The following is a 24,107-nucleotide window of genomic DNA, read 5'->3' as shown; positions in this document are numbered from 1 at the left end:
GGTTTGCACTGGGAGGATAGGACTGGCAACTCCCACAAGGGCAGGAGGGACCTGAGGGGCGAGGGCTGTGTAATCCTAGCACTTTGAGAGGCTGAGGCAGGAGGATCACTTGAGGCCAAGAGTTCAAGACCAGTCAGGCCATATAGTGAAACCCAAGTCTCTATGTATAAATAAAAATTGTTTAAACTTCCCCCACCTCTAGTTTGGCCACCACCCAGGGTCCCCCCCACTGCATGGGCAGGACCCCACTCTGATCTGCAGGGACACCTGCCAGGCCCAGGAGCTGGGGATGGCATCCTCCCCATGGACATCCTGGATAGGATGCTGAGTCAGGGTGGATGGTGGGGACCCTGCAGCCTGGGGTTGGGGCAGGGCAGCCGGCAGTTGATGGTGTCCTTAGGTGCCACTGCAGTGCCCACAGCCCCCTCCCCTGATCGCTGTGCACCCAAGGGAGTGTCCGTCCCTCTCCAAGCCCAGGGTGCTGTGACGTGGTGGCTGGATCTCCCTGGGGCCCTGTGCTCTCGTGGGCTCTGAGTCAGTGACTGGGGTGGATTGGGGTGCGGGGCCTGGGGACACACAAACCCAGGAGGCCGCCCGGGTGCAGAGGGTACAGGGGCTGGGGGTGGGGGGTGGGCAAGAGGTGTGGATGCAGGAAACCGTCGGGAGGCAGAATCTGCAGGGTGTGGGGGCCAAGGAAGGGAGGAAACATGCCCCAAGCATGGCTGAGGGAGCAGGGGTAGTGGCCAGAGGGGTAGGAGCCAGCTGGCAGAGTGTGAGGAGGAAGGGGAGGAGGATCTGGCCATGGAGGATGTGGTGCCCCCGTGTAACATGGCACAGTGCAGTTTTTTGCTTCTGGGCATTTGGGGCTGGGGATGGGCGTGTTTGACCTGGGGCTCCCAGCCTGCCTGAGCCTCGAACTTTCAAGAATCACTGCAGAGAGAGGGAAGCCCAGCGATCCAGAGAAAGGCCATGGGGTGTCAGAGGGTCCCCATCCTGTCCCCTGAGCCCACCAATCACGGCCCACCTCGCCACCACCCCCCTCATCAGCAGTCCTTGTGTTGATAACGCTCCTGGCTCCAGCATGTCTGGCAGCACTAGGAGTGGCCCTGGGAAGATTCCTTGGAACCGCAGGTGTGTGCGGCCAGAGTGAGTTCGTCCCCCTTACTGCCCATGCCCTGTTGCAGGGCCCTGAGCAAGGGAGCAAGGGTGGGTGGCAAGAACCCTGCCGCCCGGGGGCAGGTGCTGAGGATGGGGGCCAAGGTCCTCCCGGTCCCCACCAGCCACATCCCCCGTCCGTCTCTGCGCCCCTTTTTATCTGCCTGTGTGTTTCTGGCCACTCTTCGGGAAGCAGGAGCCTGAGTGGTGGGAAAGGCGACTAGGGAAGGGTCCTCCCAGAGGCCGCCCGTGCCTGGCCCAGCCCAGCCCAGTGGGGGCCCAAGTTCTGGAGTGGAGTGAGGCTTTGGAGGCCCCAAACAGGAGACGGACAGCACCGACGTGTGCTCCACGGGTTTACTGAAGTTCTGTGGGGAGCAAGGTCGGAGGGAGCCACGGCCTCAGTTGGCAGCCAGGATCTCCTGCACCCGGGGTATGAGCTTGGTAACATGGGTGTACACGCCAGGGCTGGAGGTGGAGCAGGTGCCACTGCCCCAGGACACAATGCCCATGAGGGTCCAGGCTCTGTCCTTCTGGCAGACCAGGGGGCCGCCGGAGTCACCCTTTGGGAGAGGGAGAAGGGGACTTGGATCTGGCAGCCCAGACAGACTGGTCCCAGGGGCCACTGGATATAGTTCCCAGAGTCCAGGCCAGGACCCCACACACAGCAGCGACTCAGCATGTGCTGTTGCAGGGGTCATGAAAGATCCAGCAGCTGCTTGTGTGGCTCATGCCCCTGGAAACCTGAGCCACCCCGGAATGGGGCCCTTTATTGGAAGCTTAGTAAAGCTGGTTTGACCAATAGAAGGAAGAGCCTGGTGGGGCTTGCCAAGGGGTCCTTGTGAGGGAGGGAGGGCTGCTGGAGCCCGCTGGACTGCTGGGATCCACTGCCCAGGTTGTGCACTGCACAACTCCAAGGGCCATTGGCTCTGACATTGGCCATGGAATTTTGCAGCAAGGTGACTCTGACATCAGGAAGGAGTAGGGTTAGTAGATGAGGGCAGAGAGGGGTGGGGAACCCGGGCCTCCCCTGCACCCCGCTCGCCTGGCCAGGGCCTGGGCGGGGCCAGCCTCACCTTGCAGGAGGAGACACCGCTGGCCCCAGCGCAGATCATCTCGGTGATCTTGCTGCCCCAGAACTTCCTGCATTGGGCATTGGACAGGAGGGGCAGGGCCGCCTGCTGCAGCTTGTCAGGGATCTTGTTGGCTGCAGGACAGGAGGACGGTCAGGGCTCACCCAGCCCACTTAGGAGGGAGAGACCCGAGGCCGACACCCCTGCCCTCCCCTGCACCATCACCACGATGTTGGGTACGGCCCCTGGAGCCTCGGAAGCGCCTGTGGGACAAAGGGGGCCTCGGTCCTGCCCGGTCCTGCCCGCACTGTGACTCCAGGCAGGTCAGCCAGGGCAGGGCTCACCCGGCTAGGTGCGCTCAGAAGCCCCCTGTGGAGGCTTCTCATGATCTGACCTGGATTTTATTTGCACTGGGGGGATTTTAAATTCAGAGGATTATCAATAAAGAACGGAAAGTTAGGAGGGTGTTGGAATTTAGAGCCAAACAGTCACGGGGGGACTCCACAGCCAGGCAGCCCCGACCCCAGAGGCAGCCCCGCGGCCCCTCACCGTTGTACTTGGTCTTGCCCCAGCCTGTGGTGACGCACACTGTCCCCGTGGGGAAGTCATCGTCGGCGCTGGGCAGGCACACGGCGGACACCGTCTGGGAGAAGACGGCGGGTGTGGCCAGCTTCAGCAGGGTGATGTCATTGCGCACAGTGAAAATGCTGAAGCTGGGGTTCTTGAAGACCTGGGGGTGGGGGCCAGAGTGCCAGGGTGAGGCCCTGGGAGGAGGCAGGACCTGCAGGCTTCGAGGACACAGACTCCTTCCCTGGTGCCCATTAAGGAGCAGTCCATCCCCAGGGCTGGAATGGGAACCACGAGGCCAACCCGGTCCCCCTGGGCACCTGTCCCTGAAGCAGCCGAGGGATCTCCCCCCGTGCCTGCTGCCCCTGCCCTCTGCTGCACGGGGCCTGGGTACCTTGGCGATCTTCAGGACCTGGATGTTCTCCTCATCAGAGCCCTGGTCAAACTCCCCGGCCATGACCACATTGGAGGTCCTGGGCACAGCGTTGTGGGTGAGAGAACATGCCCTGCTCCCCTCCCACCCAGCTGGGCTGGAAGCAGAGCCCGAGGCTGCCCGGTCCTCACCTGACCCCGCAGTGGGCGGCGGTGACCACCCAGTCCTCGCTGATGAGGGAACCTCCGCAGAAGTGGAAGCCGGTTTTGTCCTGGCAGGAAGATGGGGAGGGTCAGCAACTCCCACCTGGCGGCACCCCCAGCCTGGCCCCCACCCAGGGTGCCCACTGCCTTGCAGAAGCCCCCTCACCTGCAGGGACACCTGCCAGGGCCAGGAGCCAGGGACGGCGTCCTCCCCATTGACGATCCTGGTCAGGCCGCTGAGCACGGGGGGGATGGCGGGGACCCCACAGCCTGGGGGCAGGAGTGGGCGGAGGGGTGGGTACCACTCACCCAGGTCTCACTCCCAACTCTTTTCCAGTCTCTGGGACCTAGGCTGGCTCCCACATCCCCTCCTCTGAGAAGTTGGCCCTGGCTCTCCTCTCGCCAGTGCTGGAACCTCCGGGTACAATTGAGTCCAAGGCACTGGACTGTGGGCTGCTGAGGAATGGGGTGTTGACCCCTCCTCAGTTCAGAGAAGCCACACAGGTGGAGCGTGCAGTCCCGACACTCAGGCTGGGAGGCCAGACTCTGTGGATTTGACCCTGGCTCCCTCCCTGCCCAGCTAAGCCGCTCAGTGTCCCCATCAGCAAAGTGGGGATCACACCGTTTCTGACCTCTCAGGTTTGGAAGAGTGAGCAGGCAGAGCGCCAGCTCTGCTCCTGGCACCCGGGAAGTGCTCCGTAAGCAGGAGTTTAAAGGGATGAGGCTCGCCTGAAAGGTTTGGACTGAACGGTGCCAAGCCCTAGCTGCCCACATGCTCACCGCCCAAGCCTGTACTGGGGCCACTGACTGTTGGGGGGTTTCCTGAAGGCCTCAGGGCGGCCCCCCAGACACCTACCTCCTCCCCTGGGAGCCTCAGGTCGGCTGGGGGTGAGGAAGGGGAGCGGGACTCCCCAGCTCCTGAGCTCCGAGGTGGCAGCTGAGCCTGGGAGGGAAGCTGTGACCTGGTGCAGGTCTTGCAGTGCCCACGGCAGAGATGGAGCCGGTGACTCGCCCAGGCCCACACTGTGGTGCACAACTAAACTGGGAACTGGGACCCTGCTGCCCCTTGCTGGCCTCGGGGCTGGGAGTGAGGGGAGACAACACTTCAGCCTCCGCGGGGCCCGGCCCTCACCGAAGGCGGTGCCCAGGAGGGCCCAGCAGGAGAGGATCCAGAGGAAAGCCATGGTGCCGCTGGCGGGGGGGTGGGACGCCTGTCTGTGGGTCCCCGTTGTAGCCCTGTGTGCCGGCTGTTATCTGGAGACGTTGGGGCAATAATCCCTTCCCTGGAAGTGGGCAGGATGTGTCAGCGCAGGGCTGGCCAGGGAGCCTGGGATGACAGCAGCTGTGGCCTCAGCTGAGCTGGGCTAACCCAGGTGGCCTTTTACCATGGCCTTTCTCCTTCAGGCCCAGGCTTGGGCAGGGGCTTCCAGGGACTGAGTCCAGCAGCCCCGGGTTTGAGCCCCAGCTGAGTCTCTTGTGCTCTGCAAATAATTCACTTGATCTTTTCATGGTTTGAAAACCCCTGGGCAGGCCGGGGGTGGTGGCTCACGCCTGTAATCCCAGCACTTTGGGAGGCCAAGACGGGCAGATCACGAGGTCAAGAGATCAAGACCATCCTGGCCAACACGGTGAAACCCCGTCTCTACTAAAAATACAAAAAATTAGCTGGGCGTGGTGGTGGGTACCTGTAGTCCCAGTTACTTGGGAGGCTGAGGCAGGAGAATGGTGTGAACCTGGGAGGTGGAGGTTGCAGTGAGCCGAGATTGCACCACTGCACTCCAGCCTGGTGACAGAGTGAGACTCTGTCTCAAAAAAAAAAAAAAAAAGGGCCGGGCGCGGTGGCTCACGCCTGTAATCCCAGCACTTTGGGAGGCCGAGACGGGCGGATCACGAGGTCAGGAGATCGAGACCATCCTGGCTAACCCAGTGAAACCCCGTCTCTACTAAAAAATACAAAAAACTAGCCGGGCGAGGTGGCGGGCGCCTGTAGTCCCAGCTACTCGGGAGGCTGAGGCAGGAGAATGGCGTGAACCTGGGAGGCGGAGCTTGCAGTGAGCTGAGATCCGGCCACTGCACTCCAGCCTGGGCGACAGAGCGAGACTCCGTCTCAAAAAAAAAAAAAAAAAAAAAAGGAAAAAGAAAACCCCTGGGCAATGTGACCAAGTAGAGGAGAGACTGGGGGAGCAGGCCTGTGCCCCATGGTGTAGCCAGAGGCTGGGATGCAGGTGCTCCCCGGGTCCCAGGGGATGGCTAAGGAGGTTCAGTGAAGGCCCCGTTGACATCTGTGTTGGACACTTGGGCTGTGTACAGGGGAGGGGTAGCTGCCCGCTGTCCTCATGCTGGGCCACCCCTGCACACAGGTGCCAGCACACCTGGGCCCTGGAGCCAAGCATGTGGCATCAGAGGGCAAGACTGGGCCTAGGGCCTGATGAGAACTGATGGAGGCTGAACCTCAAGGCGGAGCATGGGCAGGGACACCTGGTTCCTGGAGTGGGTGGCAGCATGGGTGGTGGAGCCCTTTCTCAGCAACTGGGAAACGGGGGAGGGAGAAATTTTGGATTGAGGCTGCCAGGTGGAGGGCAAGTTCCCCAAAATGCACAGGGAAAGGGTGCCTCGTGGCTGTTTTTAATTCCACCGCATTGATGACTGCAGCATGTGTGTTTACAGCACGGGCTTTGGGGTCAGGCAACTGTGGAGCCGTGGGCAAATGACTTGCCGTCTCTGATCCTGTATGTAATTGAGGACGTTTAGAGTATGGGTCCCATGACAAAAGGAAGAGCCTTCTTGAGCGCAAGGACCAGGCCAAGCACACAATCCATGCTGGCGGGGCCCCTACATTCCTCTTTCTTGAGTGAATCGCCTGTCCAGGCCCTTTGCTCATTCTAGAAGATTGTCTGGGGACAGAGGGGTGGGCAGGCACCAGCCAGGATGGGGCGTGGCCTGGTCTGGATGAGACGCACCCACCTCTGCATGCACGTGGGCTTCTCCTGCCAGCCAGCGCCCACCAGGCCCGCGGGAACAGCTGAACAAAACAAACAAATTCCTGCCTGTAGCAGCTGACTAGGGGAGGAGGCTGGAGAGTTTAGGGAAAAGAGTCAAGTTTTAACATAAGTAAAATATACACACCAGCGGCTAAGGAGTTATTATTATTACTGATACTGAGGGAGGGCCTCACTCTGAGGGCGACATTTAAGCAAACAGCCTAGGAGTTGGTGGGAGCAGCCCGGAGCATCCTTGGAGGATAGGAAACGAACCTGGGGTCGCAGGACCCAAAGAGGCCTGCGTCCTAAGGGCAGCGAAGGGCTTAGAAGTCAAGGGGGCAGGTCCAGGAGGGCCCTAGAGAAGATGGTACTAGAGCCTCGGGGGCAGCCCCTAGCTATAAGCTGGCTGGGGCAGAGGGGGGAAAGGGCGTGGCGGCCACGAGCAGTCAGCCCTCACCTGGCCTGAGTGACCCATGGTCCCAGCTATGTGGCCTTGGGAGCTGACAGCTGGCCAGGACCCTGCCTGCCATGTCCCCACCCCGCACTGGGAGCTGACGGCTGGCCAGGACCCTGCCTGCCATGTCCCCACCCTGCACTGGGAGCTGACGGCTGGCCAGGACCCTGCCTGCCATGTCCCCACCCCGCACTGAGAGCTGACGGCTGGCCAGGACCCTGCCTGCCATGTCCCCACCCCGCACTGGGAGCTGACGGCTGGCCAGGACCCTGCCTGCCATGTCCCCACCCCGCACTGGGAGCTGACGGCTGGCCAGGACCCTGCCTGCCATGTCCCCACCCCGCACTGAGAGCTGACGGCTGGCCAGGACCCTGTCTGCCATTTCCCCACCCCGCACAGGGTACAGAGGCTCGTGGGGACTGTGCAACTGCAGCTGGGGTGGGGGACAGGCACGCACAGGTGTCCCCACTCCACTGCTCCTGGGGATGGGACCCCCCAACCCACACTGCCCTCCAGCCCCCACATGGGATCTGGACCCGAACGGCGAGGAAGGAGCCCAGGGACACTCAGGACAGATGAGTCAGGACACACGCGACCCGGGGCCCAGGTGGGTGGGGGAGGTAGAGCTGTGGCCTTGGCCAGAGTGGGAGCAGGAGGGATGAGCTGGGGGTCCCCACGTGCTGCAGCCTCCTGGCTGCCTCTTCCTTTACTTATGTTGAAATGCCCCCACTTAAAATGCATATAAAGCCAGGTGCAGTAGCTCATGCCCATAATCCCAGCACTTTGGGAGGCCGAGGCAGGAGGATCACTTGAGCCCAGGAGTTCCAGACCAGCCTGGGCAACATGGTGAGACCCCCATCTGTACAAAAAATAAATCAGTCAGGTGTGATGGCACATGCATGGAGTCCCAGCTCCAGGCTGGGACTTGGGAAACTGAGGTAGGAGGATCACTTGAACCTAGGAGGTGGAGGCTGCAGTGAGCAGTGATCATGCCACTGGACTCCAGCCTGGGCGACAGAGTGAGAGCCTGTCTCAAGAAAAAAAAAAAAAAAAGCAAGTGGATATAGGTTGATGACTTGTGAGGATCCAGGCACCCCTGTAACCACCACCTGCACCAAGGCAGGGACCATCTCCTTCACAGCCCCTTGGCAGTCAACCCCCCATCTCCAGAAGCAACCACTGTTCTGATTTCCTTCCCCGGAAGGAAGGTTTTGGTTTTGGTTGAGAGAGGCTCGCTCTGATGCCCAGACTGTAATGCAGTGGCATGATCACGGCTCACTGCAGCCTCAACCTCCTCAGCTCAAGCAATCCTCCCACCTCAGCCTCCCAAAGTGCCGGGATTACAGGTGTGAGTCTTCGCACCAGGGGATGTTGTTGTTATTGTTAAATTTAAAAAACTGTTAGCAGCCAGGTGCAGTGGCTCATGACTGTAATCCTGGCACTTTGGGAGGCCGAGAGGATCCCTTGAGCTCAGCAGTTCAAGACCAGCCTGGGCAACATAGTGAGACCCTGTCTCTAACAACAACAACAAAAAAAGCCAGGCATGGTAGCCGGCACCTGTAATCCCAGGTACTGGGAAGGCTGAGGTAGGAGGATGGCTTGACCCTGGGAGGTGGAGGTTGCAGTGAGCTGAGATCAGGCCATTGCACTCCAGCCTGGGCGACAGAGCCAGACCTTGTCTCAAAACAAAAACAAAAACAAAAAAACCTGTAAATTGTGGTAATACACATAACAAAATTGACCATCGCACCCATTTTTTGTTTCTTTGCTTGTTTTTGAAACAGAGTCTCACTCTGTCGCTCGGGCTGGAGTGCAGTGACGCGATCTCGGCTCACTGCAAGCTCTGCCTTCTGGGTTCACGCCATTCTCCTGCCTCAGCCTCCCTGTAGCTGGCACTACAGGCGCCCGCCACCGCGCCCGGCTAATTTTTTGTATTTTTTAGTAGAAATGGGGTTTCACTGTGTTAGCCAGGATGGTCTCGATCTCCTGACCTTGTGATCCGCCCGCCTCAGCCTCTCAAAGTGCTGGGATTACAGGCGTGAACCACCGCGCCCGGCCCGCACCCATTTTTAAGTGTACCATTCAGTGCTAAGTACATCCACAGCGCTGTGCGGCCACTCGTCTTGCGGAACTGAAACTGAATCCTGCCCATCTATTCGTTTTCAGGTTCTGGAGTTTCCTGTGAACAGAACCCAGGTGTTTCTGGAAGTCCAGCTGCTTTCGCTCAGCATCTTGTCTTTGGAGTTCACCCACGCTGTTGCAGAGAGCAGCAGCCTCTTCCTTTTTATTGCTGGAATGCACTACAGGTTGTCTATCTGTTCTGTAGTTTTGATCCATTACGAATAAAGCTGCTATAATAACTAAAACATATATTAAAACATCCACGGGCAAGTCTTTATGCGGATGTGTGTTCATTTATCTTGGGCAAACACCTAGGAGTAGGCGGGGCACAGTGGCTCACGCCTGTAATCCCAGCACTTTGGGAGGCTGAGGCAGGCAGATCACTCAGGGTCAGGAGTTCAAGACCAGCCTGGCCAACATGGTGAAACCCTGTCTTTAGTAAAAATACAAATAGTAGCCGGGCATGGTGACGTGCGCGGGAAGCTGAGGTGGGAGAATTGCTTGAACCCGGGAGGCGGAGGTTGTGGTGAGCCGAGCCAGCCACACAGCACTTCAGCCTGGGTGACAGAATGAGACTCTGTCTCAAACAAAAAAACACCTAGGAATAGAACAGCAGGGTTGTAGGCTGGGGCCTGTGTTTATGGAAACGGTCAAACTGTTTTCTCAGTGGCCATCCATTTTTCCTTCAGAGCAAAGCAGGATCTGAGTCCCGCAGCCCCCTCTGAGAGGTACCTTCCTAGAATTCCCTTGCCCCCTTCCGAAAGGTAGAGGACTTGGGGACTGGTACACAATGGGGTTGGGGATGAGACTCTTCTCTTTTTTTTTTGAGACAGGGTCTAACTCTGTCACCCAGGCTGGAGTAGAGTGGCACAATCACAGCTCAGCACAAGCTTGACCTCCCAGGTCCAGCCTCCCAGGTAGCTGGGACTACAGGTGTGTGCCACCACGCCTGGCTAATTTTTGTATTTTTTGTAGAGACAGGATCTCTCTATGTTGCCCCGGCTGGTCTCAAACTCCTGGGCTCAAGCAATCAGCCTGCCTCGGCTGCCCAAAGTGCTAGGATTACAGGTGTGAGCTACTGACTGTGCCTGGCCGGGCCCCTTCTCACAGCACCAATGGACGTGTCTAAAATTACCAAGTGGAGCGATTTAATTCAGTGGTTCTTTGCCTAAACCCTTTCCACTGGGATTTGTCCCTGTCCAAGTGAGGCTGGGGGGATGTTTTCTTAGTGAAAGCGCCGTGTGCTCCTTGAGCCAACGAGATCCCGTGCAGCTTGCTTAGAAAACAATTGTCCCAGCCGGGCACGGTGGCTCAAGCCTGTAATCCCAGCACTTTGGGAGGCTGAGACGGGCGGATCACGAGGTCAGGAGATCGAGACCATCCTGGCTAACACGGTGAAACCCCATCTCTACTAAAAAATACAAAAAACTAGCCAGGCGAGGTGGCGGGCGCCTGTGGTCCCAGCTACTCCGGAGGCTGAGGCAGGAGAACAGCGTAAACCCGGGAGGCGGAGCTTGCAGTGAGCTGAGATCCGGCCACTGCACTCCAGCCTGGGGACAGAGCGAGACTCCGTCTCAAAAAAAAAAAAAAAAAAAAAAAAGAAAACAATTGTCCCCTTGCTCCGTGTTGATGCCTGGCTAGCAACAGTGGGGAGATGGGCTGGGGAGGCGTTTCCTGACCCAGGAGGGCAGCGTATGTGGGGACCGGCTGTCCAGCTCAGCCCTCGTGGAGATCAGTGACGCCGGCCCAAATGAGAACCAGCGAGGGCTGTTTATTCAGAGCTTGCCCCAGCAAGGGAATCGGCCACTGTCGCTTGCATTGACCAAGACGCCAAGGCTGGCAGGGGAGAGGGAAAGCTTCGTGGATGGAAGAGGAAGGTTTGCTGTGTCCTGGCCGGTGGCTGTTGGTGTGGGGAAGGGGGAGACAGGCTCCTGTGTGGTCTGCGTGTTTGTCCTACTGACATTTGTATTGAAATGTTGTTTGTTTTTTTTTTTTTTTTTTTTTTTAGAGTCAGGGTCTTGCTTTGTTGGTCTAGGCCAGAGTGCGGTGGTGCGATCACAGCTTACTATAGCCTTGACCTCTTAGGCTCAAGCAATTCTCCCATCTCAGTGTCCCGAGTAGCTGGGACCACAGGTGCACGCCACCACCCTGGCTAATTACTTTTGCAGAGATGAGGTTTCACCATGTTGCCCAGGTTCATCTTGAACTCCTGGGCTCAAGTGATCTGCCTGCCTTGACCTCCCGAAGCACTGGAATTACAGGTTCGAGTCACTGCACCTGGCCGCATTGTTTGTATCAACAGTGGGACCTGTCAGAGGTGATTAGCGCGTGGGGGCTCTGCTTCCCAGGTGGGATTAATGCCATTAATAAAAGGTGAGGGACGCCCGTCTCGTCCTTCTTTGCCCTTCCACCTTCCATCAGGTGAAGACATGGAGTTCAAGGCATCAGCCTGGGGCCGGAATTGCCAACCCTGCTTCTTGCCTTTGAATTTGTAGCCTTCAGAACTGTGAGAAAATACGTTTCTGTCCACAATAAATGACCCAGTCTAAGGTATTCTGTCTGGCAGCACTCAGGGCCTCAGGTGCAGGCGAGCTCCAAGTGGGCATTTTCTGTGGTTGTCAGGGCGTGTGTGGCTTTTCAGGGCTGGCCGGTGGGGCTCCTGCTGTTTGGCGCCCTGGGCAGGTGTGGGCAGTGTTCTCTTTGTTTTAGGTGGTCTGGCCCCTGTTCGCATGTGTATTCGGTCTCTCCCCTTCCATGCGGAGTTTTGTGTCCTGGACGCGGGTACCGGGAGCTCCAAAGAGCTGGGGCCATTTCTCAGTTGGTGGCAGGATCTGCTCTTGGAGGTGGTGGGGAATGCTGGGGTGGGTTCTACGGAGAATTGGTGTTCTCTTGTGGCCACCACCCTGGTTGTCACTGAGAGCTCTGATGCAGAGACAGATCGGCTCCCTCAGTCGCAGTAAGGGGATGCCCGTGTGGGCGAGGGAGTCTTGGGGAGATTTGGGTTTGTGGTTCATTATCCTTGTTCTCTCTGCCCAGAAGCCCCTACCCTGTCTCGGGGTGCCCACGCCTGCTGCGTAGCTCCTCAGGTTAGGGAGCACAGTGGGGTCGCCCATCGTGGATTTAACAATTTTTTTTTTTTTTTTTTTTTTTGGAACAGGGTCTCTGTCACCCAGGGTGCAGTGCAGTGCCGCGATCTTGCTGCAACCTCCACCTCCCGGGTTCAAGCAATTCTCCTACCTCAGCCTCCTGAGTAGCTGGAATTACAGGCATGTGCACCACACCCAGCTAATTTTTGTGTTTTTCGTAGCAATGGGGTTTTGCCATGTTGGCCAGGCTGGTCTTGAACTTCTGACCTCAGGTGATCTGCCTGGCCTCCCAAAGTGCTGGGACTATAATTGTGAGCCACCGCACCTGTCCTAACAGGTCTTGCACCTCCAGCCCTGATAGGCCCCTGGCTTGTCCTCAGCCACGTCTGTCCTGTGGCCCCTGGAGATGTGTGTGGGCTTCTCCAGCGCTGCCTCCATGGCCTTCTGATTGTCAGCCACGCTCTAGGCTAAATATTCCCTTCCTTCAGCTTCTCCTTTTCCCTGAATTTGCTCTCCACAGCCATTGGAAGAAGACTTCTGACTCCACAATACTTAACAGCTTTACCAAGCTGTCATGTGTAATTCACGTAACATACAATTCACCCATGTAAAGTGTGCAATTTGATGGATTTTGGCTTATTCCATTGATTTTTATTTAATTATGGTAAAATATATGTAACATAACATTTGCTGTTTTAACATTTTCTTTTTTTTTTTTTTTTTTTTTTTTTTTTGATGGAGTTTCGCTGTTGTCACCCAGGCTGGAGTGCAATGGCGGGATCTCAGTTCACAGCAACCTCCACCTCCCGGGTTCAAGCGATTCTCCTGCCTCAGCCTCCCGAAGAGCTGGGAGGACAGGTGCACACCACTACACCCTGGCTGATTTTTGTATTTTTAGTAGAGATGGGGTTTTTCCATGTTGGTCAGGCTGGTCTCGAACTCCCTACCTCAGGTGATCTCCCCACGTTGGCCTCCCAAAGTGCTGGGATTACAGGTGTAAGCCACCATGCCCAGCCCATTTTAACCATTTTTAAGTGTACAATTAGTGGCGCTAATTACATTATACAATAGTAATTACATGCACAATTTGTGCAGGCATCACCACTATTTACAAAATTCTATACCCCGTGAACAATAACTCTGCATTCCTCTCTCCCCTCGGTGCCTATGGGCCTCTAACCTAGTTTTTGTCTTTTTGAATTTGCCTATTAAGAAAGTTTCGGCCGGGCGCGGTGGCTCAAGCCTGTAATCCCAGCACTTTGGGAGGCCGAGACGGGCGGATCACGAGGTCAGGAGATCGAGACCATCCTGGCTAACACGGTGAAACCCCGTCTCTACTAAAAAATACAAAAAACTAGCTGGACGCGGTGGCGGGCGCCTGTAGTCCCAGCTACTTGGGAGGCTGAGGCAGGAGAATGGCGTGAACCCGGGAGGCGGAGCTTGTAGTGAGCTGAGATCCGGCCACCACACTCCAGCCTGGGTGACAGAGCGAGACTCCATCTCAAAAAAAAAAAAAAAAAAAAGAAAGTTTCATGGCCGGGCGCAGTGGCTCATGCCGGTAATCCCAGCACTTTGGGAGGCTGAGGCGGGCAGATCATGAGGTCAAGAGATTGAGACCATCCTGGCTAACACAGTGAAACCCCGTCTCTACTAAAAATACAAAAAATTAGCCAGGCGTGGTGGCGGGCGCCTGTAGTCCCAGCAACTCGGGAGGCTGAGGCAGGAGAATGGCATGAACCTGGGAGGCAGAGCTTGCAATGAGCCGAGATGGTGCCACTGCCATCCAGCCTGGGTGACAGAGTGAGACTCCATCTTAAAAAAAAAAAAAAAAGTTTCATATATTGGGTATGGTGGCACATGCCTGTAATCCCAGTTACTCAGGAGGCTGAGGCAGGAGAATCGCTTGAATCTGGGATGCGGAGGTTGCAGTTGAGCCGAGATCACGCCACTGCACTCCAGCCTGGGCGACAGAGTGAGACTCTGTTTCAAAAATAAAGTAAATAAAGATAAGACACTCCAAGTCAGCCAGGCGTGGTGGCTCACAAAAAAGTTTTTTTTTTTAAAAAAGTTTCATATAAATGGAATAATGCAATACTTATCTTTGTATTGCTTATTTCACGTAGCAGACATCATTTAAGATTCGGCTGGGTGTGGTGGCTCACTCCTGTAATCCCACCTTTTGGGAGGCCAAGGCGGGTGGACCACAAAGTCAAGAGATTTTGAGACCATCCTGAGCAACACAGTGAAACTGGGTCTCTACTAAAAATACAAAATTAGGTGGGTGTGGTGGCACATCCCCGTAATCCCAGCTACTCGGGAGGCTGAGGCAGGAGAATTGCTTGAACCTGGGAGCAGGAGGTTGCAGTGAGCCAAGATCACGCCACTGCACTCCAGCCTGGGCAACAAGAGCAAAACTCCATCTCAAAAAAAAAAAAAAAATTCTGTGTTTTGGCATTTGGCATGTATCAGTACCTGATTCATTTTGTGTTGTGTTTGTGTTTGAGACAGGGTCTCACTCTGTTGCCCAGGCTGGAATGTGGTGGCACAAACACAGCTCACTTCAGCCTCGACCACCTGGGCTCAAGCGATCCTCCTGCCTCAGACTCCCATGTAGCTGGGACCACAGGCATGTACCACCACACCCAGCTCATTAAAAACAAATTTTGTAGAGAAGGGGTCTTACTTTGTTGCCCAGGCTGGTCTCAAACTCCTGGTCTTAAACAATCCTCCCACCTTGTCCTTCCACAGTGCAGGGATTACAGGTGTGCGTCCCCACACCAGGCCTGCTTCATTCCTTCTTATGACTGAATAATAGTGGCGTGGAGAGCTCACATTTTACTCATTCCTCTGCTGATGAACAATGGGGGTGGTTTCTATCTTTTGGTTGTCGGGAATAGTGCTGCTGTGAACCCTGGTGTGCAAATGTCTGCTTAAGTCCTTTTATTCTGGGGGAGTGTACCTCCAAGGAGTGGAATTGTAGGGTTATGAGGTAACTCCATGTTTGTTTGTTTTTGTGGAACTGCCAAACTGCTTTCTTTGTACTTTTTAAAAAATTATTATTATTATTTTAAGACAAGGCCTTGCTCTGTTGCCTAGGCTGGATCTCAGCTCACTGTAGCCTTGACCTCCCAGGCTCAAGTTATCCTCCTACTTCAGCCTCTTGAGTAGCTGGAACTATGCTACCACGCCCAGCTAATGTGGTTTTTTAAATTTTTTTGTAGAGACGGAGTCTCACTATGTTGCCCAGGCTGGTCTTGGACTCCTTAGCTTAAGTGATCCTCCCACCTTGGCGTCCCAAAGTGCCAAGATTCCAGGCATGAGTCACTGCGCCCAGCCTTGCCGAACTGTTTCCATAGCAGCTTCACCATTTTACATTCCCAGCAACAATGTAGGAGGGTTCTAGTTTTTCCACATCTACCACTTGTTGTTTCCTGTTTTTTAAATGGTAGCTATCAGCCTGGTGTGGTGGCTTATGACTGTAATCCCAGCACTTTGGGAGGCCAAGGCGAGTGGATCACTTGAGGTCAGGAGTTCAAGACCAGCCTGGCCAACATGGCAAAACTCCATCTCTACTGAAAATACAAAAATTAGCCGGGTATAGTGGTGCATGCCTATAATCTCAGCTACTTGGGAGACTGAGGCAGGAGAATCACTTGAACCCAGGAGGCAGAGGTTGCAGTGAGCTGAGCTCACACCCCTGCACTCCAGCCTGGGCGACAGAGCGAGACTCTGTCTCAAACAAAAAAAAAAAAAGAGGCCGGGCGCGGTGGCTCACGCCTGTAATCCCAGCACTTTGGGAGGCCGAGACGGGCGGATCACGAGGTCAGGAGATCGAGACCATCCTGGCTAACACGGTGAAACCCCGTCTCTACTAAAAAATACAAAAAAAAACTAGCCGGGCGAGGTGGCGGGCGCCTATAGTCCCAGCTACTTGGGAGGCTGAGGCAGGAGAATGGCGTGAACCCGGGAGGCGGAGCTTGCAGTGAGCTGAGATCCGGCCACCGCACTCCAGCCTGGGTGACAGAGCGAGACTCCGTCTCAAAAAAAAAAAAAAAAAAAAAAAAAGAAAGAAAGAAAAAAAAAGCAACATGGTTGATGTGAACTTGGTTTCTTTTGAAATTTTGTCTTTAGTGTATAAATTTAGTTTTGCTTTATAGTTCTGTTCTCCAGCAGCGGTGGAAGTGGGGAGGGGATATTCTTATTTTTTTTTGGGACGGAGTCTCGCTCTGTCGCCCAGGCTGGAGTGCAGTGGTGTGAGCTCGGCTCACTGCAAGCTCCGCCTCCCGGGTTCGTGCCATTTTCCTGCCTCAGCCTCCCAAGTAGCTGGGACAACAGGCGCCCACCACCACGCCTGGCTAATTTTTTGTATTTTTAGTAGTTCAAGGGTTAGCCAGGATGGTCTCGATCTCCTGACCTTGTGATCCGACCGCCTCAGCCTCCCAAAGTGCTGGGATTACAGGCGTGAGCCAACCGCGCCAGGCTGGGGAGGGGATATTCTAAATCCAAGGTGATGCGGCCCACTGACCACAGAGCCCAAGGCCTTCAGTGGAAATGCCATCCTCCCACTGCATCTTCCTTTCAGACCCCCATTGTCCGGAACTACAGTGTAGCCCGTCCTGTTCAGCCTTGCCCCAGGTGACTGTGGTGGTCACTACGTTACATGCTAATCTGTGTCGTGTGTGTGTGTCACGAGCGTCTCAGGCCCGTAAGGGCAGGGATGCTGTGGGCTCTGTCCCCTGAATACCTGCCCACAGGGTGCCGAGGATCCCTTGGCCTCTGCTTCCTGCCCAGAGTCACCGACCTGTCACCTACATCTGTCTTTCCTCCTTGTTTTGTGACAACGAAAAGTTTTTCTGCTTCCTCAAAAAAGTTTATTTTCAGACAGGCGCAGTGGCTCACGCCTGTAATGTTAGCACTTTGGGAGGCCAAGGCCAGAGGATCACCTGAGGCCAGGAGTTCGAGATGAGCCTGGCCAATGTGGTGAAACCCTGTCTCTACTAAAAATACAACAATTGGCCGGGCGCAGTGGCTCACGCCTGTAATCCCAGCACTTTGAGAGGCCGAGGAGGGTGGATCACCCGAGGCCAGGAGTTTGGGACCAGCCTGGACAACATGGTGAAATCCTGTCTCTACGAAAAATACAAAAATTAGCCGCGTGTGGTGCTACGCCTGTAATCCCAGCTACTCAAGAGGCTGAGGTGGGAGAAAAGCTTGAACCTGGGAGGCAGAGGCTGCAGTAAGCCAAGATTGCACCACTGCACTCCAGCCTAGGCAGCAGAGTGAGACCCCATCTCAAAAAAAAAAAAAAATTAGCTGGGCGCGGTGGCAGGTACCTGTAATCCCAGCTACTTGGAAGGCTGAGGCAGGGAATCACTTGAACCCAGGAAGCGGAGGCTGCAGTGAGCCGAAATTGCGCCGCTGCACTCTGGCCTGGGTGAGAGTGAGACTCCATCTTAAAAAAAAAGTTTTCTGTGTCATTTTATGGTGTGGAATCAAAGTTCCATTTTGTAAGAAACTGAAACTTTGAAATGATTAGTTCCTTATGAGTCATTGAAGAAAGAGTGAATCCTGTCGGGTGCTGCGGCAGAGGGGGACACGTGTCAGTGGCTTTGCCCACCTGTTAGGGCCACCAAGCCGTGTCACCCAGACCCTCGCCACACTCAGAAATGACTTGGCTTCACTGGTGACGTGCGGTGACACTGGAGAATCCACAGTGCCCTGAGCCCTTTGCTTCTAGGACAGTGTTAGGTGGAAACACCGTCCACTGAGAACCGGAGTTCCCGGAGGTCTGGCTCCGTGACAGCGGCTGGGCCTCCATGAGCCTGGGGTGGGACTGCCTCCACTTCCCCGCTGGGAACAGAAGAGCCTGGTGCTGGCTCCTGGCAGGGTTACTGCAGCTCACAGCTGGCTCTGTGGGGTCATGTCCCCAAGGCTGCCGGGTGATGTCAGGGCAGCTGCCCATTTCCCAGGGGCTTGGGTTGTCCGGCAGAGAACCCGGCCGGGCTCTGCCTCCGCTTATCGCCCAAGGTCCCTGGGTAACAGGGAGGGTGGGCTCAGGCCTCCCTGGCTGGGCGGGGCTGGGGGTCCCCCCGGGAGGTAGAAAGGGCCCCGCAGCTGGCAGGCCCCACACCTTCTGAGGCAGCAGCATGGCTTTCCCCTGGCTCCTCTCCTGCTTCGCCCTGGTGGGGGCCGCCTTTGGTGAGTGCTGGGGTCCAAGGGGCCTGTCCTGAGGGAGCCCGGAGCCTGGCCGACAGGGGGATCTGAGTCCCCTTCTCTGCCCCCGGGGCCTCATCCCCAGCACAGGTAACCTGAGGGCTCAGAGAAGAGGGTCCTTCTGGGGCTTTCTGAGCCCACACAACCTGCTCCAGGAGTGGGAAGGACCATGCTGGCCTCTGCCATGGTCTGAGGCTCCAGAAGTGGCTGGGGTGGGGGTGCCGTGCGTAGGATAAGGTGTGGCCCCAGGAGACCTCCCAAGGCCTCCCTTGGGGTTTTTATTTATTGTGCCGGGTACTTGCCAAGCATTTTCTTTTTCTTTCTTTCTTTTTTTTGTTGTTGTTGAGACGGAGTTTCACTCTTACTGCCCAGGCTGGAGTGCAGTGGTGTGATATCCACTCAGGGCAACCTCCGCCTCCCGGGTTCAAACGATCTTCCGGCCTCAGCCTCCTGAGTAGCTGGGATTACAGGCGCCCACCACCATGCCCGGCTGATTTTTATATTTTTTATAGAGATGGGGTTTCACCATGTTGGCCAGGCTGGTCTCAAACTCTTGGCCTCAGGTGATACCCCCGCCTTGGCCTCCCAAAGTGCTGGGATTACAGGCGTGACCTACTGTGCCCGGCCGCATTTTCTGTTTTTTAAAAGAGAAATAGTAAAATATAGAAAAGAATATGACATCCTTATATCTACGGTCAGAATTCAGAAAATCTTTTTGCAGATTTGCTTCAGATATTTCTGTCCAAAACAGATTCTGCTCAGGTTTCCCTTTTCTCTCTGCTTCCCTGTCTGGAATGGGAGCTTTATTCTGAACTTGCTGTAAATCATTGCAATGTGGGCTTATACAAATTTCCTACATATTTATGCATCTATACATGAGGTTTCAAAAAGTTTTACATCAATGAAACGGTATTCTATCCTGTTTGTTTGTTTTTGAGACAGGATCTCACTCTGTCACCCAGGCTGGCGTGCAGTGGTGTGAGTCTGTAGCCTCAAACTCCAGGGCTCAAGTGATCCTAAGTTTAAAAACTTTTTTTTTTTTTGTAGAAATGGAGGTTTTTGGTTTCTTTTTTTCTTTTTTTGAGAGTTTCACTCTTGTCACCCAGGCTGGAGTGCAGTGGCGTGATCTTGGCTCACTACAACTTCTGCCTCCCAGGTTCAAGTGATTCTCCTGCCTCAGTCTATTGAGTAGCTGGGATTACAGGAATGTGTAACCACACCCAGCTAATTTTTCTACTTTTAATAGAGACAGGGTTTCATCATATTGGTCAGGCTGGTCTTGAATTCCTAACCTCCGGTGATCCACCTGCCTCAGCCTCCCAAAGTGATGGGATTACAGGCGTGAGCCACTGCACCCGGCCTGGGGTCTTATGATGTTGTCCAGGCTGGTCTTGAAATCCTGGGCTCAAGTGATCCACTCACCTTGACCTCCCAGAGTGCTGATACAGGCGTGAGCCACCGTGTCTGGCTGATGTAACTAATACTCCATTCTACCTCCATTCTACAACAATGTGCTTTTTCCCCACTCAAATCTTCTCGCTTCCTGCGTGTTGACATGGAGCTCCAGCTCATTCACCTGAATTTTTTTTATTTTTTTTATTTTTATTTTTTATTTTTTTGAGACAGAGTCTCACTATGTCGCCCAGGCTGGAGTGCAGTGGCCAGATCTCAGCTCACTGCAAGCTCCGCCTCCCGGGTTCACGCCATTCTCCTGCCTCAGCCTCCCAAGTAGCTGGGACTACAGGCGCCCGCCACCTCGCCCGGCTAGTTTTTTTTTGTATTTTTTAGTAGAGACGGGGTTTCACCGTGTTAGCCAGGATGGTCTCGATCTCCTGACCTCGTGATCCACCCGTCTCGGCCTCCCGAAGTGCTGGGATTACAGGCTTGAGCCACCGCGCCCGGCCCACCTGAATTTTTATAATGCGTGCTCTGTTTTGTGAGTATGCCACCATCTATTTCTCTTATTTATTTTTGAGTTGGAGTTTCACTCTTGTCGCCCAGGCGGGAGTGCGGTGGCACGATCTCAGTTCACTACAACCTACACCTCCAAGGTTCAAGCATTTCTCCTGCCTCAGCCTCCTGAGTAACTGGGACTACACACACATACCACCATGCCCAGCTAATTTTTGTATTTTTAGTTGAGACGAGGGTTTTACCATGTTGGCCAGGCTGGTCTCGAACTCCTGACCTTGTGATCCACCCGCCCTGGCCTCCCAACATGCTCTTTCTCATTTTTTTGCTATTACCAGTTGTTTTTGATGCTCTCAAACGTCAGGGAGGCGCCTTGCCTGCTTGTATTCCTGTGGGCAGGAGAGGCAGGCGCTGCCCTGTAGCAGCCGAATATGACCCCAGAAGGGGCCGGCTGGTGTGAGGGACTGGGTCTGCTCAAATGTAAAACCCAATTGTGAGGCCTGCGCACAGGAGCCGAGAATCTGGTCCTGAGATAGCAGAGGTGTGGTGCGCATATGTGGCACACCTGACTATTCTCATTGTTCTGTTTGTTTTCTGCTTCTGTCTGTGCCATTTGATGGTGTGGAATTAAAGTCCAGCTGTGTTTTGACTTTTTTTGAGATGGAGTTTGGCTCTGTCACCCAGGCTGGAGTGCGGTGGCGCGGTCTCAGCTCAGTGCAACCTCCACCCCCTAGGTTCAAGCGATTCTCCTGCCTCAGCCTCCCAAGTAGCTGGGACTACAGGCGTCTGCCACCATGCCTGGCTAAGTTTTGTATTTTTAGTAGAGATGGGGTTTCACCATGTTGGCCAGACTGGTCTTGAACTCCTAACCTCAGGTGATGCACCCCCCTTGGCCTCCCAAAGTGTTAGGATTACAGGCGTGAGCCCCTATGCCGGCCAAAGTCCAGTTTTATTAAATAATTAAGAAACCAAGACCGGATATAGGGGCTCATGCCTGTAATCCCAGCACCTTGGGAGACCAAGGCAATAGGATTGCTTCAGCCCAGGAATTTGAGGTTGCAGTGGGCCATGATCGTAGCACTGCACTCCAGCCAGGGTGACACAGCAAGACCCTATCTGAAAAAAAAAAAAAAAAAGAAAAGAAACCAAAACTTTACACAATGTTTCCTGAAATTGTGGAGTTCAGCCTCCCAGGGTCCACGGTACCATTTCACTCTCCTGTCTGCAAACTGTCAGCGCCCCAGGTTCCCAGCGGACTTGGGGTTATCAGATTTTCTTCCCGCTTGCCCTCTCCCCGCCAGTCTAACAGAGGATTGTCAGCGGTGGAGCTCACGTGGTTCTGCTGCCCGTTTTATAGCTGAGGACACCAAGGCCTGAGTGCTGCCCTGCCTGGTCTAGGGTCACACAGCAAGGAAAGGGTGGCCTCGAGGCTGAGCCCAGGCAGTCTTACAGCCCGGCCTGTTTTCTGCTTCTTCAGGCAGGACAGGCCCCAGGTAGGCGTAGACGTGACCCTCTGCATCCTGGAAGGATGACTGGAGCCAGCAGGCCGAGAGTTAGGGACATTTGAGCCTAGAGACTGGGGGACCAGGGAGGCAGAGGCGGCATGTGCCAGGGAGGTCCTGAGCTGGCCTCAGTGGACTGGGGTAGAACCGAGAGTCCTGCACGCAGGCAGGTGAGGCCCAGGTTGGTTTGGGGCCTCAGCCCTTCTTTACCCCACTCCCGTCCCCAGGCTGCGGGGTCCCCGCCATCCCCCCCGTGCTCAGTGGCCTGTCCAGGATCGTCAATGGGGAGGACGCCGTCCCTGGCTCCTGGCCCTGGCAGGTGTCCCTGCAGGTGAGGGGGCTTCTGCAAGGCAGTGGGCACCCTGGGTGGGGGCCAGGCTGGGGGTGCCGCCAGGTGGGAGTTGCTGACCCTCCCCATCTTCCTGCCAGGACAAAACCGGCTTCCACTTCTGCGGAGGTTCCCTCATCAGTGAGGACTGGGTGGTCACCGCCGCCCACTGCGGGGTCAGGTGAGGACCGGGCAGCCTCGGGCTCTGCTTCCAGCCCAGCTGGGTGGGAGGGGAGCAGGGCATGTTCTCTCACCCACAACGCTCTGCCCAGGACCTCTGACGTGGTCGTGGCCGGGGAGTTTGACCAGGGCTCTGATGAGGAGAACATCCAGGTCCTGAAGATCGCCAAGGTACCCAGGCCCTGTGCAGCAGAGGGCAGGGGCAGCGGGCACGGGGGGAGATCCCTCGGCTGCTTCAGGGACAGGTGCCCACGGGGGCCGGGTCGGCCTCGCGGTTACCATTCTGGCCCTGGGGATGGACTGCTCCTTAATGGGCACCAGGGAAGGAGTCTGTGTCCTCGAAGCCTGCAGGTCCTGCCTCCTCCCAGGGCCTCACTCCGGCACTCTGGCCCCCACCCCCAGGTCTTCAAGAACCCCAGCTTCAGCATTTTCACCGTGCGCAATGACATCACCCTGCTGAAGCTGGCCACACCCGCCGTCTTCTCCCAGACGGTGTCCGCCGTGTGCCTGCCCAGCGCCGACGATGACTTCCCCACGGGGACAGTGTGCGTCACCACAGGCTGGGGCAAGACCAAGTACAACGGTGAGGGGCCGCGGGGCTGCCTCTGGGGTCGGGGCTGCCTGGCTGTGGAGTGCCCCCGTGACTGTTTGGCTCTAAATTCCAACACCCTCCTAACTTTCCGTTCTTTATTGATAATCCTCTGAATTTAAAATCCCCCCAGTGCAAATAAAATCCAGGTCGGATCATGAGGAGCCTGCACAGGGCTTCTGAGCAGTGCCCAACTGGGTGAGCCCTGCCCTGGCTGACCTGCCTGGAGTCACAGTGCGGGGCTCCCACCCGGGCAGGACCGAGGCCCCCTTTGTCCCACAGGCGCTTCCGAGGCTCCAGGGGCCGTACCCAACATCGTGGTGATGGTGCAGGGGAGGGCAGGTGTGAGGGCCCTGGGTCTCTCCCTCCTAAGTGGGCTGGGTGAGCCCAGGGGCCCTGACCCTCCTCCTGTCCTGCAGCCAACAAGATCCCTGACAAGCTGCAGCAGGCGGCCCTGCCCCTCCTGTCCAATGTCCAATGCAAGAAGTTCTGGGGCAGCAAGATCACCGACGAGATGATCTGTGCCGGGGCCAGCGGTGTCTCCTCCTGCAAGGTGAGGCTGGCCCTGCCCAGGCCCTGGCCAGGCGAGCGGGGTGCAGGGCAGGCCTGGGCTTTCCACCCCTCTCTGCCCTCATCTGCTAACCCCACTGCTTCCTGGGGCCCAATGAGGGCTAGGACTTAGGGTCACAGCCGCCCGTGAGGGTTCCTCCAGGCCATGTGGGTGAGGCTGTCCCTGGGGATTTCCTTGCAGCCCTCTGACCTGGAGGTTTGGAGAGATGGATGGTGCCCCGGGTTAGGGGGAAGCCAGCCGCCCCAGCTCCCTCCAGGAGTGCATGGCAGAGAAGGGACTGCCACGTGAACCCATATCTCAGGACCCAGGCACCCCTATGCCCATGCTTGCCATTTCTCTGCTCTCCTCCCTAGACTCCACCAGCTCAGGGTCCCCTAGGCCCTGGAACCCCTTTCAGGCCAGAGATACTTCCTCTCTCCTTCCTGCAGGGTGACTCTGGAGGCCCTCTGGTCTGCCAGAAAGACGGAGCCTGGACCCTGGCGGGCATCGTGTCCTGGGGCAGCCGCACATGCTCTACCACCACGCCCGCCGTGTACGCCCGTGTCACCAAGCTCATACCCTGGGTGCAGAAGATCCTGGCCGCCAACTGAGCCCGCAGCTCCTGCCACCTCTGCCCCAAGAGTTGCCATTAAATGCATCTGTTTAGAAGCACTGACTGCAGTGCCCGTGTCCCTCTGTGTGGCCCGGGGAGATGGGGTTGAAGTTGTCCTTGTCACCCACAAAGGGGCGGCACTACTGTTGCCTTTCCAGGCTGCAGTTCATCTTGGCAATCCAGCCTTCTCAGGAAGCTGAGGTCTTCATAT

The 24,107-nt window shown here is 56.1% G+C and overlaps 3 protein-coding genes across 5 annotated transcripts in view; 2 read left to right on the top strand and 1 right to left on the bottom strand.

The window, feature by feature from the left end:
* The window catches only part of GABARAPL2 (GABA type A receptor associated protein like 2), a 625,498-nt gene that overhangs the window by 369,041 nt on the left and 232,350 nt on the right, over positions 1–24,107 (bottom strand). Inside the window, exon 1 of one of the 3 annotated variants that reach the window (XM_050772820.1) lies at positions 21,874–21,877. The exons of the other annotated variants lie outside the window; for them this stretch is intronic. The gene's annotated coding sequence lies outside the window, so the exon portion shown is untranslated. Of the gene's footprint in view, positions 1–21,873; positions 21,878–24,107 lie in introns of those variants that run through there. 3 annotated transcript variants of the gene reach the window in all.
* Positions 629–9,187, top strand: LOC126943765 (uncharacterized). The gene is made up of 2 exons (XM_050772795.1): positions 629–3,283; positions 8,970–9,187. Exons 1-2 carry the CDS (start codon positions 2,909–2,911, stop codon positions 9,147–9,149), a joined length of 555 nt encoding a protein of 184 aa, XP_050628752.1. The 5' UTR covers positions 629–2,908; the 3' UTR covers positions 9,150–9,187.
* Positions 17,992–23,952, top strand: CTRB2 (chymotrypsinogen B2). The gene is made up of 7 exons (XM_050772788.1): positions 17,992–18,208; positions 21,864–21,967; positions 22,066–22,145; positions 22,237–22,315; positions 22,547–22,727; positions 23,153–23,286; positions 23,733–23,952. The coding sequence occupies exons 1-7, from the start codon at positions 18,157–18,159 to the stop codon at positions 23,892–23,894; spliced, it is 792 nt and encodes a 263-aa protein (XP_050628745.1). The 5' UTR covers positions 17,992–18,156; the 3' UTR covers positions 23,895–23,952.

Source organism: Macaca thibetana, chromosome 20 (genome assembly GCF_024542745.1).
Source record: "Macaca thibetana thibetana isolate TM-01 chromosome 20, ASM2454274v1, whole genome shotgun sequence".
NCBI classification, from domain to species: Eukaryota; Metazoa; Chordata; class Mammalia; order Primates; family Cercopithecidae; genus Macaca; species Macaca thibetana.
This window is presented reverse-complemented; position numbering and strand designations above follow the sequence as displayed.